General features: G+C 42.7%; 1 protein-coding gene across 1 annotated transcript in view; it reads left to right on the top strand.

Moving 5' to 3' along the window:
• Nucleotides 1-1,628: 1,628 nt before the first annotated feature.
• T265_12698 (hypothetical protein) overlaps nucleotides 1,629-16,070 on the top strand; it is a gene marked incomplete at both ends in the record, with an annotated part of 40,139 nt that continues 25,697 nt past the window's right edge. The window contains 2 exons of the mRNA XM_009164961.1: nucleotides 1,629-1,908; nucleotides 10,452-10,625. Coding sequence (XP_009163225.1) covers nucleotides 1,629-1,908; nucleotides 10,452-10,625 — 454 coding nt within the window. The remainder of the gene's footprint in view (nucleotides 1,909-10,451; nucleotides 10,626-16,070) is intronic.

The raw sequence follows: 16,070 nt of genomic DNA, 5'->3' as shown, positions 1-16,070 counted from the left end.
ATATTCCAGTAAACAAGTACTCGGAAAGACAATATGGAGGTACGAATCCTTGATAACTAAAATTGTGTGACGACAGTTTTTTTCAGTCTGTGAACCCCAATTCCATCTACTCGACCCACCAGTAAATTGAGCCAAATTATCCAGATATCACACCTTAATTCCCAGAACGGTGTACACGCTTTTCATGGTTGACAATACAAATTACTACACAGCCCCACAAATTATTCGTCCCATCACCGAAAAACTTAAATGAAAAGCACAGTAATGTGGTGGAAAAAGAAACGGTTTGAATGTGCTTCGAAATTTGGCGAAACAGACTCACAGTAGTTCTTCAGTGAAGTAGCTATGAAAAGTGATCAATCAAGAATGTTATGGAATTCCCGTTTGACAGTTCCCCCATACTCCCATGGGGAATAAACTGCTTTTTTCGAATGGGATGGTTTACATCAAGTGACACCTCACCAATTAAACGACTGATGACACCTTCGGTAGCACNGACTGTTTCAGCAGGACACATGTGTGTAATTTGCCAAGTCAAAAGACAAAATAACCAAAGGCCATATAACAGGAACAAGAAATTCTCCTTTGGATGTGAAGTGGGGTTTAGAAACCGACCTATCAAGCCACTGTGAATGACCAAAGAACTGACAGCTTCCGGTGAACAACGCCGTTCGCGTATACAAGAGGGCTGCTTTGTACCATTTGCGATCAACAGGCTATGGATTCTCAACTTACTAACTATTAGGAGAACCAGTTCCGAAGGTAACGGGACTTCATAACTGTTAATGAAATAACTTTTTGTTGAGACAGTTTTCATTGGTTATTCTTCACTCGCCCTTGACAGATGAGTCATATTCTTAGTACCAACTTCTTACCGTTTGTGCGCGACAGTGATCAATAGATCAGCTGGCTCCAACGTTCATTGACTTTTCTGGTTTGGCCAAGCGCACCAGGCGATTAAGCGGCTATCCTGACCGGGGTTCACGGTAATAAGAAGGCACAACAACACAACACTAACAATGATCAACTTTAAGACGAAACTGGTTCTTTACTTTTACAATACCCTTTAATGGACGGTTTTCCATCTTCCATCAACGGCTTCATTTCAACATTCCATGTGATCTCCATGGTGCCTGCTTTCTTCTAGATCGTCATTTCCCTCATTGAATGGAATTGTGTACTACGTTTTACAAAATGACAGAACTTGAATACTCTCATTAGAGTAAAAACACTAACTTGTGAATTAATCAAGCCAAAACTCCATGTTATGCAAAATGACAAAAACACGTTGTTTTTAGAAAGCTACTCATAGGGTGCTGAAAGCTCTTTGACAGTCCACAGACAGTTTCGCTTTGCTCGAGAGTTGTGGGATAGGCGCAGTCTCCGGTGCTTCTTCATTCTCATAGTTGTGAGATGTTCTGCTGGAGTTCAGCTGAATCTACCTTTGAAGTCAAACTGGTGTGCAAATGAGTCAATTATCTACACTTATGTTTGCTAGATGTGGTTACCATTCTTTGATGATTTTTTCTTTTTTCATTTTCTTAAAGTATTGAATGGTGAAAAATAGCTACACATAAATTAATTCATGATTTGATTCCCCCCGTCGAATAGGTCCAGCGAAGATAGTCCAACCTCCGATAGACACAAAAGCGATTTCCGGGGAGTCAGTGCTATTCTTCTGCCGAGCCGAGGGGAACCCAACACCAAGAATATTGTTTCGGTGGAATGACCAAGAGTTGGTGCACAGTCGACCTGGTCTACAGTTAAAAATGATCTCGCCTGATAGTCTTTCTCTGCGGGCCAAACTGGAAATGGAACATAATGGGGATACGGTCACGTGTTTTGCACAGAATCAGGTTGGGTCGGATGGGGTCAGTGCACAAATCACCGTGTACAGTGCCAATGAAAGTGAGTATGGATCCTTACAAAAGTATACGCTTTGTTTTGACTATCGCACTCAAGGGAGTTCAAGTATATTGATCAGTAGAAATAGTTAGCTCGGAAGACTGAATAAAACTGAGTAAAAGCTTTTTCAAATTATTCATCTTTTGTTCCACTTTTATCATACGAAACTACTGGGTTAAAACGGGAACCCAGAAATGAACCTGATCGTATATCAACATTCTTCGCAAACGGACCAAGCCTCAAAATATTAATGTGGCTTGTTGGCGTTACGTCGTGTTGCCTTGTCAAGCAAGAAACACACGCTACTCACTGGGTTGCTTAAAACTGTTAGACAGCCAATTATCATGTTAGCCCTTCTTGGCGTTCCTCAGGTAGGCGCAATCCTCGAGTTTCCGTCAACCTTATGTTCTACCTACAATCCAATATCATGTTAGCCCTTCTTGGCGTTCCTCAGGTAGGCGCAATCCTCGAGTTTCCGTCAACCTTATGTTCTACCTCAACACAATCCAATAGTTTAAGTTTAATTTCAGCGCATCCGCATCATTCTCAAATCTGTTAGCTACGATATTCTTCCTCTGCCTTCGCTGATGTGGAATTAACCAAGTGCCAAGTTACGGTTCCTGCTTACCAGACTGCCTGGCCGTGGAACGTTCGCAGATGTTCCTATAATTACTTGGTCATCAGACAGCCTTCGATTCGATCATTCCCCCAAAGTTCACCGGTCTCCTTTGGGCCACATTTTATTCCGAATTTTCAACCCGGACAACATAACACTGAATAATTTTTGTCATTAAACTAACCAAAACCCCCAGTCTCTGCTTCCAACTCCTCGAGTGTCTGCAAAAGTTCTGTTCTGCTGTTGACCTAGATGTAACAGCTGTAAGCTAAGGTACGACACACTGTAATCCGTGATAATTACTGATGTGTCTCAAGGGAACATTTATTTCCATGATGATTTTGAATGCAAAATTGTCCCTAAAAACGAATTTCGGGCCTCGGCATTTGCACGCCGTCGAATTATACCATTGCAGGACATAAAACTTTGAAAAAACCTGCAGTTATCACATCTCCCACGCCTTTTTGTCAGAAAGATTACAGGCGTACCATTCACCTTTGTTTGTCAACTTTTTGGCGTCACAGTTATTTTCACAATCATTTGGTTTTTTTCTCCTGGCAACAGCGTGATCAAAGTCGGGTTGTCCATTCACATCAACAAACTCTGCAAACATGGTGAGGAAATTATAATCATAAAAGGGATGTTAATTGGCTTATACAATCAGATCGATTGAGCAGTAGCCGAATTCAGACAGTGCCAAAGCGCTGCTCGTACAGATACGTTTGTCCCTCCATCCCAGTTCGAACGAGCTGAGTTGGTAGCAACGGAAAAGTGATTAAAAGCATTTGTGTGTTGTTTGATACAAATTCGTGTGTGCATATCGAGGGGCAGCTTTATCTTCATGCGCCGAAATATAATGAAAAGGCAGCAATAGACTTCTCTATTTCGGATGATCAGATATCCGTGTTTCTGTGTTATATATGATCGGCAAGCGACGAATTCGGCAAAGTAAGTTAAAATGCCAAATCTGAAGGGTGAATGTATATTTACATCACTTGCTGTTTTCTCGATGCCACGATTTTCGTTAGGGCCTACCAAAGTGGCATTTATCGGACTGTAGCTTCGCCCTTATCACAGTTCTTCCGAAGTGTTTACTCTCTTCCTTACCGGGTTTCATCGCTCGACGTCCGACAAAAGAGGCGGTCATTTTACCACAGCATAATCGGCATTATACTGAATCCGTATTCTCCGTTTTCATTTTGAACGGCGTGATTGTTTTACCCAATGTGTCCAACGAATGGCTGGTCGATTGATTAACAAAAAATAGTTTTTGGGTCGGTGTTCGAAATGTCATGCAGACCACTCATATTGCTCAACTTTCGTACTTTTGATTGTCTGGCCTACGGTGTGGGAGTATTAGTGACATACTTTGTCTGTGTGAAATAAAATTACAGTTCATGTCTCTGTATGAAGGAGGAAACAAACCACGGATTAGCTCCAATTATGGTGTCCAGGGCTTCCTGTTTCGACGTACAGAAACCAGAGTAATCCTGCTAGCACAGGACGACCGTCAAAAAAGACTGAACTGTAGGCATGAACTCCACAAATCCCAAAAAGCCCACAAATTATCGGACCTGAAACTATTGCGAAGCTTTTCGCTCCTGTAAAGTAATTGTAAACTGACCACCAATGGTGCAGCATATGAAAGAATAACATGTTCGTGTGAGAATTAATGATTCTTTTCTCAAAGGTAATGTTAATTCGGATCATCACATACCGTTACCATCCCTGGTTTCACAATGTCCAACTCGTGAAATGTACAGACCAGTACACGACCAATCATAAGCCGCATACCCAGGAGAATATACGCCTGCTATTAGCCCTCAAATTCAAGAGCTTCATGCTATTACTGTGATTCGGAATAGACAGTATAAATTCACAAGACCGTCATTTATTTAGTAGAAAGCCAATGTGTCCACACGCTGATCTGCTGTGATTCTGCCCTTTTTAATTTTTTGGCTCACAGTTAGAATACTCTTTGGGCTGTAAATTAGCTGCAATGGAAAACCTCTCAAGATGTAGCTGAGTGACCAGCCCGGCTATTTCAAATTTTTCTGGAAACGATGGTTGACAATATGGGATTCCTGCAACCCATCAAGAACTCCAGATTCAGATATCCATTGTCAAAATTTGCTGATATACAACTCGTGTGGGCAGCTTCGTGGAGCGAGAGGGGCGACCAAATCCGACTAGATGCCTATAAACAACACTACATTTATATGACATAATTCGCTTTAATCGTTGAAAACACCTTTCTTAGTAAAGATGTTATGTGGATTCTGCTATAACCATTCTACTCGCAAAGTTAGATCAACCACTGCCGAGTAGTGACCTCAACCAAACAGAGAGACCGGCCGCAGACGTAGCATCTAGTCCCATTTCAGTTGACATATTCATGTCACTCCGTGTTAATGTTCCAGCCATTGAATCTGTATGTGAAATACCTTAACAATGCACTACATTTTCCGTTAAAGCTCAAGCTCGTCCGTGAATGGCTAAACTTTCAAAAATCGCTTTTTTCAATCAGTGTTTCAGTCACTGACAGGTGACAACTGTATAATACACTTAAAAGGATATTCGTGCTCCAGAACCAACCATAATTGCCTCAATCTCATCTTGTTATCGCTCTCACACAACCACCGTCCAACTCGATCAATGTTCCTCTGCTTCGTACATCCACACTTGTCGGTAATGCTTGATAATAGACTAGAGCAGTCCCATCTATACTCATAGGATAGGAGCAGTGCTTCCTCTCTTTCCGCTCGCAGCAACCATTCATTTACACACAAACACGCACCTACCCCGAGGCACCTTACTTTCGTTGAGCTGATTTAATCACTCCATCTACCTATCCACAACTACGCACACGCGCATGAACTCATACAGGATAACCTGGAATCCTGAAATAAACCATCACCAATACGCGATAACAATGAAGACAAGGGAGGAAACATTGCACCGGGACAGTCATGTTTTCATGACTTGACATTCCAAAAAAACAAGAGTGAGGGAGTAGCATATACTGCATACATTGTGTAAAAAGAACACTATTTTGCGAGCTTATCAACAAGATTGCATGGATGGTTTGATTTGCAAAGCATACCTCCCTGTTTGCCTAAGGCCGACCTAAAAGCCGTCTGGTAATTGTGTAGGTTTTGGTCAGCCCCTTTGGTTTGACAATAGATCACGCGATACCGGGTGTTGTTCGGCTCCCCACCATTACACGAGCACATCCACGGTCGAACAACAGGCTTCTTGTTCAATATTGCTCCTTGTCACGCAATAAAACGCATTTACTCAATTCTAAGGGAACGGGAATGGCACATTTTTGCCGTTCTGTTAATTTTGCGGGAGTTCAAGACCACCGAGGAAGCAGGATGACGAAAATTCGGCTCAGATTTCAGTGAAGTAGCAAAGTCCAGCTTGCCTCTAAAATTTTCTCCGTTTCTTGCAGACTGACAAAATACACCCAGAAACCCTGTCATTTGGAGGGAAAAGAGATTTAAAGAGTTCGGTAGCAGGCACGTTTTGATGTCTGATCACAATAATAGGAGCTGAGAACTAAGAACCCTTGAGCTGAACTCAGTCACAGGCATAGGGTTGATGTTGACTAATTAAACTCTTTCTAGAAAAAAGCGATGGCAGCAAATCATCAATGAACATAAAAATCATAGAACTTAAATAACTGGCTATCCTGATAAACGGAGCGACAAAAAAATGCAACGATACCCGTGTCCAGTCGAGAAGTCACACGTAATAGTTATACATTTCTTCTTGATACATCAGCGGAGGCTTCCCAACGAAACTCATTCAAATTCAGCATGATTCAATCTTTCTGCTCCTCGGCTAGCCGCAAGTGAAGCTGGAGGCGCAAGAGTTAGAATACACCTCTTGCTCCATGGGATACAAATGGCTGATTAGTGTCGGCGGGGAAGGGATAACAACATATGATCGATCCTTGACTTTCAGACTTAGGTTAGCGTCATCTTTCAGGGTAATTCCGGAACAAACCCAAACCACTCTCTAGCCACTTCCTGGATGATATCGCTCAAACTAACACCAGATCATTCACAAACAACTTCGCTTATCCCTAATAGTTCGAGTTTTGACGCATTCCCGTCCAACCTTTGTGTTATCCCTCATCGCGGAGCGAAACCGAAGTTTCACCGAAGTCTCTTTGCGGTACTGTCCATACGGTGAACCACTCGTTTGCTTGTATTTTGTGTACAATGGCATCTGATCCTTACCTACAGTGCTTAATCACAACCTTTGCAACCTGTCGATAACTTGCGTACTGAAACAGGCTGTGTTCGCAACACAGCCGGCAAATGTAAAGGCCGATGCATGTTACGAAATCCCCAAGTATCAGTACCTTCCTTTTATTCGTTGGGTGAGAATACGGTATTCTAAAGTCTCACCGAGATGGCTAGTTGGAAGAAGGCAGCGAACTGTCCTTAGGAAATTTGTGTCCAACTTTACTCCCTACATCATTGTGGATAGAGATTGTTTTATATATGAGTGATGCCTACTCAAATGGAATTAGAGTAGAATCTAGAGTGGTACAGCTACCTCCAATCACCGTCTAAAAGATCCTACCATTTTTAACGCTTCAGTTGGGCTTTCGACTTAAACATCAGATGAGAACACAAGAGGTCAACAAATGATATTCTACAACAACCACAAGATAACTTATTTCAGCGCTTATGCCATCGGATGACCCGTCTGAAAGTTTGTGGCTAGCTAAACAATGAAGGTTACGTGGAACTCACAGCGTTGTTAATCACAGTGAAATGTTTAGTCAGTCGGCCATTTACTAATTTCGCCGACTTGCTTTTATGCCGTCGCAGATGTGAGCTAGCAGTTACAATACATATCATCTTGATTCTGGGAACTCCGATCGCTGTGTCGTTGATATTATTCTTCAGCAGGAAAGTTGCCAGAATGTCTACTAACTTCTATCTCAGAAGCGCCATTCTGAATGGAGAAACAATATAAGACAACGGAAAAGCCCTGATCTGTAAGTAAACAAACTATGGGTTATGGGGAGTCTGGAACGGGCAGTAAAGTCATAAAAATACTGTAGCTGAGCGTGACCGCTTCCAGCTAGTTGGTGATTGCATAGAAACGAAGAAGCTTTTTCGTGTTAAGTCGGGTGTCGGTTTATGTTACTTGGTGTCGACAAAATAAGCACTGCAGCGAATCTCAGCTGTAGTTTTCCATCACAACTATAAAAGCAGAAGTCATAAGTATGAGTCAGATATCGGTGCAAAATCACAAACACAAGGCCCCCCACCCCCCCCCCCCCCGAAAAAAAATTACGATTTTCGAGCCACAATGGGTTACCATTTGGAGGAAGCAGCCAGAAGGCTACGTAAATGGTGTCAGTTTCTAAGGTAGCAGTGAGAAAGAAAAGCATGCACGCAGCGAAATTTCAGCGTAAAACTGGGAAGTCAGCCTGGAGTCAAAAACTTGAGTTACTCGTGTGCTTTCGTCATTTGTGATCCTCTGGTGCACCTCCGAACTTTCAGTTTAACCTTTTTATAAATTTCGTTTTGTTCAGTTGCTTCGAAACTTTCAGTCTTACATTTAAAAGTTAGAACGGTCATCTAGCGCAATCACGGTGTCTCTGTGACATTGTCGACCAGGATTCATAGGATATCAGCCTTTTGCATTTCGTTTGGGCTCAACATTGATTAAACAATACGTCTTCAACAGTTTAACCAAAATAAATAACATTTGAAATGAATTTATTTTACATATCATTCAAAAATGTCACAAGCCTCCATACCACCTACTCAACCGAGCGCTTACCTGGTGATAAATTAATTTTCCCTCCTACGGACGTTTTTGACGGGCCAGTGTAAACGAAACCACACCCAGTGCTTGACGTGTGTGTTACAATAATAGGTTTTAGCATTCACTCTTTTATTTCAATCATTTCGGAGATCATGTCAGGCTGAGAAGGATATCCGCCGTAGTTCGCGCACCCAAGTTGGAATGCAGGATTCACTCATCCTTTGTGCTCGATTCTCACCTGTGTACGTGTGCGTGTGCATGCATGCGTGTGTCTTCTGTAGCCGTTCCCTTCCCAGTTAGATCAGAACGGATCGCGAAAGGCCGGTGTTTTCTTGATTGACAGGTGCTTGGCAGGTCTTAGTTCGGAAACGCTTTAATGTCATTCCCCTGCATCGCCTGTGTAGTAAGCCCAGCCAGAAGCGTCTACATGTGTGCGTTTGCGCATGCCTGTGTGCTTTTGTGTGTGCGTGCGCATACGGGAGATTCAGAGAAGCGTGGTGAGACAGGAAGTTGGCTGACCTTATCTGAGCGCAGAATCTTACATTTTAGCGTATCAGTTTACCATACATCCGTATACTGGCGTTCTATTATTCTGTTACCTGCCAGTAAAGTCTACGCGAGCCGATCCAGCGCGTTGAGATGTGTTTTAACCCGACCTGACTGGATGGTGGAGTGACCATTAAAATGAGGTGAACTAGTGGGAGTCAGAAAACATGCGATACTACACGGAACTACATCAAATCATAGACAGCTCGCTAGTTGGGAGTAACAGACTTTAGAACACGACAAAGGCATGCGGATTTGGACTTCGCATCGCATTTGTACACATTGGTGTGCACCGTAGTTTGATCAGCAATGTTAATCTATATGACTGACCTGGGAGTTTTATTCAAAGGCTAGCACACCGCGGAATAATTTCACACTGAAAGTGTGAAGTTGCAGTCCAAACCCATACCCACGTTAAAGAGATGAAAATAGTCAGATGACGGTTCAGACCGGTTGGTTTATCCAAAATCTGATGATTAAACTGGGTAGTTATACCCAACTGCCGTGACTGCAACAGTGTACATACGTGATAAAATTGGGGGAGGATGTGTTATCGGGTCGGACCTTAAGGATGATGCTGGTAAATAACGAATGTCAACGTTCGTTGTTGCATCTGTCTTTCCCTTCCAGGTCTATTCTGATGTGTTAGGCTTCTATGCGGTATCCGGTGAGACAGAGAACGATGTGCGTGTGTTCAGCGGTCCGGCCACAATTGACCGTTAGATCAGATTCTGATGCCCATCACAAAATAACTATATATAAAATACCGCAGATCCAGTAATATGGAAATGCCCATTTTTTGCTGCTGTCTTAAACCTATAAAAACGCAGGCTCCATGCTGAAATAATTAAACCAATCTAGGCGTTTTGTTTCACATACTGAGTAAAAATAATGCATAAAATAAACATTTTATGCCATTTTGTGGATCCTGTCAAAATAACTTTCCTACGTGCGATCAGTGTTCCTGTAGTAAAGTAAAACTAAAACAAACAAATCATCGCTGCAACTTTCGTTCGTTACACTGTGTACTAGAAACCATGAGAATTTACTTGATTTCATGTTCAAGTTTGAGAACGTTTTTTGGAAGAAAAGAAGGATCGGTCAAATCAATGTTACTTTCTGTGCTACTGTTCTAATGTCACTCTTGCTCTAAGTGGTTGACGGCAAGTCAAGATCATGTGGGATTGTTCCGTCTTTTTTTAAAAGGTGATGAATGTGATGAGCACGGATGTTAAGCGCGTGGCTATCGGACCTGGTGTAAAGCCTTCCCGAGATAACGTTTTCATTTTGATCAACCAGTCCATTGCACCCCGAAATTTTTCGGAAAAGTGTCAGGGCGCCGTTTATGTTCCTTTGTTTGTTTACCTGTATGAATGCTTTTTTCTATGAATCTTGGCTGACGAGATTATGTTCTCCAAACAGAGATGGTGGGCACTACATTACTAACATCGCCAAATAACTAGCAAAGTTACCCCCTTGTTAATCAAATGAGCCATGCACTTGTCACTTAGTTCCGATTGCGTACGATCACCCCGAATTGTATTTGCCTATAATTTCTATGCTAATCATGTAGCTTCATCGATTTCAGCTCCCCCGCGAGGATTCCCCAAAGTTCATCAGGATCCCTCAGCAACCATCAGCCAAGTCGGTTCCTCCGCACAACTACAGTGCGATGTTTCGGCTGATCCAAGACCAACTGTTTCGTGGATAAAAGATCAATTCTACCCGGTTGACTTGTCAGCCAGTCGATTTCGACTAGTCAGTGAGTTGGTGTGATGGTTTTACGCTCCACCGCATGCATTTCTCGCACGAGTAACACGTATCCAACTATGCGTTATGAATTCGTTAGTACCAAGCCTCGGTATTCGTAATAAGGACGAGATAGTAGGCGTTCTAAGCCTATGTTTGTCGTTGAATTTTCGTTCACTCATTTGCAAATTACTGATAGGATTAAGACAAGCGTAGATAATTTCCTGACAATTGAGCACGATGCTCATCACTCGACAAACAGAGGAACGTTATTTAACTTTAGAATGCTTGAAAGTTTCATTGCATAATGAAATCTGAAATTACGCGGCAGCGTCTAGTTTGCCACGGAATTTCTGAACAGTTGTACGCTCTTATTCGACATGAGGTGAGTAAATACGGGCAGACCAAACGATTGGTTCAAACAGTTATTATTCCAGGCGACACAGGACCGTATATGAAAGTGCGGGGTCACATTAATCGGACGAGTATTGACGACGGTGATAAAGGTTCACTTCAATTCCAGTGAGTTGGGTTTTGCGCGATCCCCAGGTGATTATATGAACCAAGTTAACCTTGACCGCTCGGGGTACGTCACCATGATAGCACAAATCCTCTCGTGTTTCATCTCAATAATTTTAAAAAACCCAATGGTGCAACCTACGTTTCTTTGTTGTTCTGTTCTCATAACGTGGCAGAAACCACCAGTGGTATGGCGTTTCTCACGGAGTCAAAACATTCAACTTGATGGTTCAGCGGACTGAAGCCCAATAAGAGATCACATGACATGTACTTCCTAAATCTAATGATGCAGTTGCTTTTCAAATATTTGTAGTGAAAACTTTGCAATCAAGTCATTTACTTCCCTACAGAACAAGCTTAGCCAGAAATACGTCCCAAAAGTTGTGTCTTCAAAGTCTCTAATCAAGGAACTTGCCAAAATCACATCAGGTGAGGTGAGATGTTCGATACAAGGGCAGATATATCGAAAGTGAAAGTCAAATGTATTGCTGACCTGTTACATATTGCTCATATCCTATTGACATTACCAGCACTGAATTTTGTTGCCTTACAATCACAGTTCACATGGAGGTCCTGTTGTTAAAAATACAAAGCTGATAAGGGGACAAATGCAGACCTTAGTCTGACATGCTGTAATCAAGCCTCAGGCCCGAATTCCCGGACACTCATTCAGATCATGCGGGTAGAAACTGACAACAAGCACACCATTGAAAATGATTAACAGCCAATCACAGAGAGAAATACGCTAAACACATCGTGGAAGGCGGGTGGTACCGGTAGTACATAAACTCTTCCTAATCGCCCTCATCCTTATCTGCCGCATCAATAGTTGGCCACCCATCTGGTCGCATTTTTCTGAATTGGACACAAAAACCATTGCTTCAGGTAATCTTTGTTTGGGTAACGCGTTGCACAACCGAAGTTTATGGCACAGCCTACGGTTTTCAGGAGACGGCTCTTGAAGACTTGAACACATAGGCCAAGTTACACAGCTATAAAACAAAATAGCCGAGACTGTAGCCTGATACCCGTGGTCCTTGAAATTCTGGGATAGGCCGCTTTGTCAATTGATCCAATCTGTCACACTACGGTTGGAGTTTTTACGACCTAAAAGATGCGTAAAACACCTCACGAATTCAGTTTGTAAGTGACGTGTTCACACGCTGCATGTCTAGGAGCATGCTCTTACAACGTGATCGCGAAGCGCAAGCTCAAGGATAGAATGACTTTACTTAGTCCTTCCAAATACAACTGCGTCTTCTCGTCTTCGAAGATGAGGGCATTGTCGTTTACATATTCCAGATAGACGAGGTGTGGGTGGGCAGCTATTCGATCAGCAGGTTTTCGAAGATTTTTCATCGTTTACCTAGGCATCCCGTCGATCAAGAAATTGGCTAGGAATGGAAGGAGTGGACATATTTGTCGAAAACCACTTTCTGCAGAAAAACACTTGGAAGCCCCTCGTATGCCGTCATTCACTCGCAGGTGTGAGAATACGAATAACTTATTTTAATGGAAGCTTCCGGGACATTCCTCGCCGAGCAAGTGTGTAAAGGAAAACTAGTCTATTAACAGTGTCGGAAGTGTTTTGGAAAGCTAGGATTTCCAAAATTTCAGGTAGTTTGAACGTATACCGTTGTTCTAGAATCTAAGGAAGTGCAAGAATGTGGTCAACGAAGCCCTCACCTGGGCCGAATTCCAACTTGCTTGTCTCAGGTTAATAATTACTGATCAAACATAAGGCAAAGCGGGGACATTCACTTCAGAAATCTCACTACAACGGTAGTCAAGCTCATCCCTCTGTTATTACTGCACTCACCAGATGCCGATTGCCGACCCTCTAGTGTCTGGAACAGCGTTCTTTTTCCAAGCGAACGGCAACAGGCGATTGTTGAGAACTCCATCGATATCCTTGAGAAAGGCGGACAGGAAGTCGATAAAAGCCCTATAGGCAAACGAACTCGGTTTATCGCAGGAGATTCAACTGAAACCAGCTGAGTCTCATTTCCGATATTTTGCTTCAGCTAAATATGCCGCACAAGGCCGCCCGATGTCTCAGTTGGTGTGAAAGTTGAGAAATAACACTACATTGTCTTAGCCTAACGCACTACTCGTACGATTGCTGACGATCCGGCTAAGTGACCGAGGTGTCTCTCTTCTTGAAGGTTTTGCGCCGGCTAAATTCCTGGTAGTTTCGCTCGTATGCAGTATTTGGAGATTGGCCTCGTACACCGATCAAAATAATCTCCGGGCATTCCCAGTATTTTCCATCTCTTCTAATTTCTTATTTATTTGTATCCACCATGATCGGCACACAAACAAACTCCAAATTTCGCCAATTTCCGTAATTCTGCGGTTTGAAATATTTTCTTGGCCGACAAAAACATATGTCCAAAACTCAAGCAGTACCCCTTCTCTATTTGATATCCAGTGCCTAAGTGAAGCTGGCTGTATCGCACCACCGAAGCAACTACTGACAGCAAAAAGCGTAGCGGTGTTGTTTCAATGTGAATTAGTATCACCCGGAAAAGCACTTTACCCGGAATTCAGAGAATGTTTCTGATAAATTAGCTTAACTTCGAGATCTCCAACTTGGTCTGGGAATATGCGGTTTGCTGGCTCTTGCATTTCTCCGAAGAATACAGCTTGGAGCGACAGCGGACGATTGCACGGTCAGAATCCACAGATGTGATACGAATGTAGTGACGGTCTGCTGACGATCTAAGCCGTCTACAAGTAATGATAATTTGACAAATCTTGTTTCTTTTTGACTGACGTAGTTACAGGACGCCATTTGTCCATGGGATTTCGGTTGTTTCAGAGGCTGACATCGCAGGCACCCGCCATTGTCCGCACTTACCGCGCCCACTCTTGATCATTGACCCAGTTGAGAAGGGTGGCGTTAAATTCCGCTCTATCGGGATAATCAAGGTTCTGTAGAAACTGTGCTTGGCTTTGTTAGATGTGTCGTCTGCTGAGGTGTAAGTAGACCCGGATAAACAGTTAACGATCCACTTCTCTTTTATGAGATTTCTCCAAGGCAGTTGCCAAAGTTCCTGTACAGAAACATCTATCAATGGATCCCCTATCAAACAGTTGCCTTTCCTTTCATCGATTCATAACGACCGCACAGCCTTTGGAACTGGTACGCAGCAGGAAAGCAAATTGCTGTATAGTAATTAGCCTAAAGATAGTGCCTGAATCCAGAATTCTGGTTCCCAAGACGGCCATACATCAACTTCAAGCAGGCAAGATCATACTATGCTGTTACATTCGAAACATGAACAATAATGGGAGTCAGACAAACTGTGCGATTATGAATGCAGAGTAAGCTCGAGATGTCGGAGGCAATCAGCTTCGGTTGGTGCACAAATATCGGGGTCAAGACCGTCGCAAGATAAATGAGTCTATCAGTCTTAACGTTGGGTAGACGAGGAGAGCCAAACAGGTGGGGAAGAGGAAGAATTGTGCGGAAGAAAAATAATGGAGGACTTACCATTGGCTAGTTTTTGCCCACCAGCTCTGCTTAATGCAGCAAGTAAAGCGAATGGGTCAATGAAACCATACGATGGCCGATGCGGCTTGAAACTATTTTTGATGGTTTGGGGTACCGCCAGGGTGCGTAGACTTCGATTGATTAGGGTCACCTATGGAAGCCTTTCGTTCAAGACTCTGACCTCGAAACAGCTATATTTGATCAGGAATGTCAAGGAAGGTACCAAACTAATTCAAACCAGTGGTGACCTGCACAGTATTAAGCTTGGACTACGCAAAATGCCGCTAATAGCCTGAACGGAAAGATACTATTCAACATCACCGAATACTTTGGTCACAATCTGGCCGATCTCGTGATGGGCTGTTGACGACTTGGTATGAAACTCGTCAATTATAATGATGAAAAAGCTTCTTAACTTCTTCTCTAGGGTATCTGGCTTCAGAGGGTCATTTTGTCCCACTTTTTTCATATCTACTGCTGTTATCCTTCTTGTTTTGTTATAAGTAATTAAGTAATTGTCTGAATCCACAGTCCTTCCACTAAATTCAAGCAGGTTTGACGATTAAGTAAGCTCACCGATCCCTCAATCCCTTATACCGAATGCACTGAAGTGTCCGGATATATAATTTACCCTTGTCTCCGTACCTGCCTACAAAATCTCTGCAGTCCCTTTCAACTCCCCGCAACTGATAATCAGACCTTTTCAAACTCCTTGACTGCAAATTACCTCAGTGCCAAATTCGTCCCGAATATCTCCCGGAATAAGCGGGTTCTTTTTACCCCAGTGATACGAAGATGCTTCCAATACACGATCATAAGCACCGCGTATCGCAAAGCTACCGCTTCATACTTGACCCACCTGCTTTTTAACCGTAGTGATATCCGGTCTTCAAGTCGGACTTTTATGGTGCTATCATGTTTGGCTTTTAATTTGTCCGCCCAACTTGTGTTCTCAAAACAAGCGATTTTATTGTCGCGAAAACAATCACCGACTTTAGTTTATTTGTAATGCTATAAACAGCGCCAACCCAATGAAGCTAAGCTCAGAAGATGTTGACTGGTCTGAACAACTGTCTGCCAGTAACAAATTTAGCTAATCTGACCAGGCACTTTCAGAGGTCATTAGGGATGAAAAAACATTTTCTAAAATAGACTCGACCTAAAGTTCTAGTCAAGACGCTGATATTCGTTACAGATCCTTTTGTGGATCATTCCCAACGCATCCGCTGTGGGTCACTTGTACTAGAAGCAAAATTCAACAGTCACTGGCAAAAGAGCATAAAACTAGGAATCTTACGCAGTGTATGGTTTGTCATTTATTCCAAAGCGTCCACAGTGAGTTGCATGAAAAACCAAGGATGATTTTTTTATGTTGACAACAGATTACGATGTAAATCAAGGTAATCTTGAAGCAAATCATATATTCTAGATTTCCCTACAGAA

This window comes from Opisthorchis viverrini (genome assembly GCF_000715545.1).
Source record: "Opisthorchis viverrini unplaced genomic scaffold opera_v5_10, whole genome shotgun sequence".
Taxonomy (NCBI): domain Eukaryota; kingdom Metazoa; phylum Platyhelminthes; class Trematoda; order Opisthorchiida; family Opisthorchiidae; genus Opisthorchis; species Opisthorchis viverrini.
This window is presented reverse-complemented; position numbering and strand designations above follow the sequence as displayed.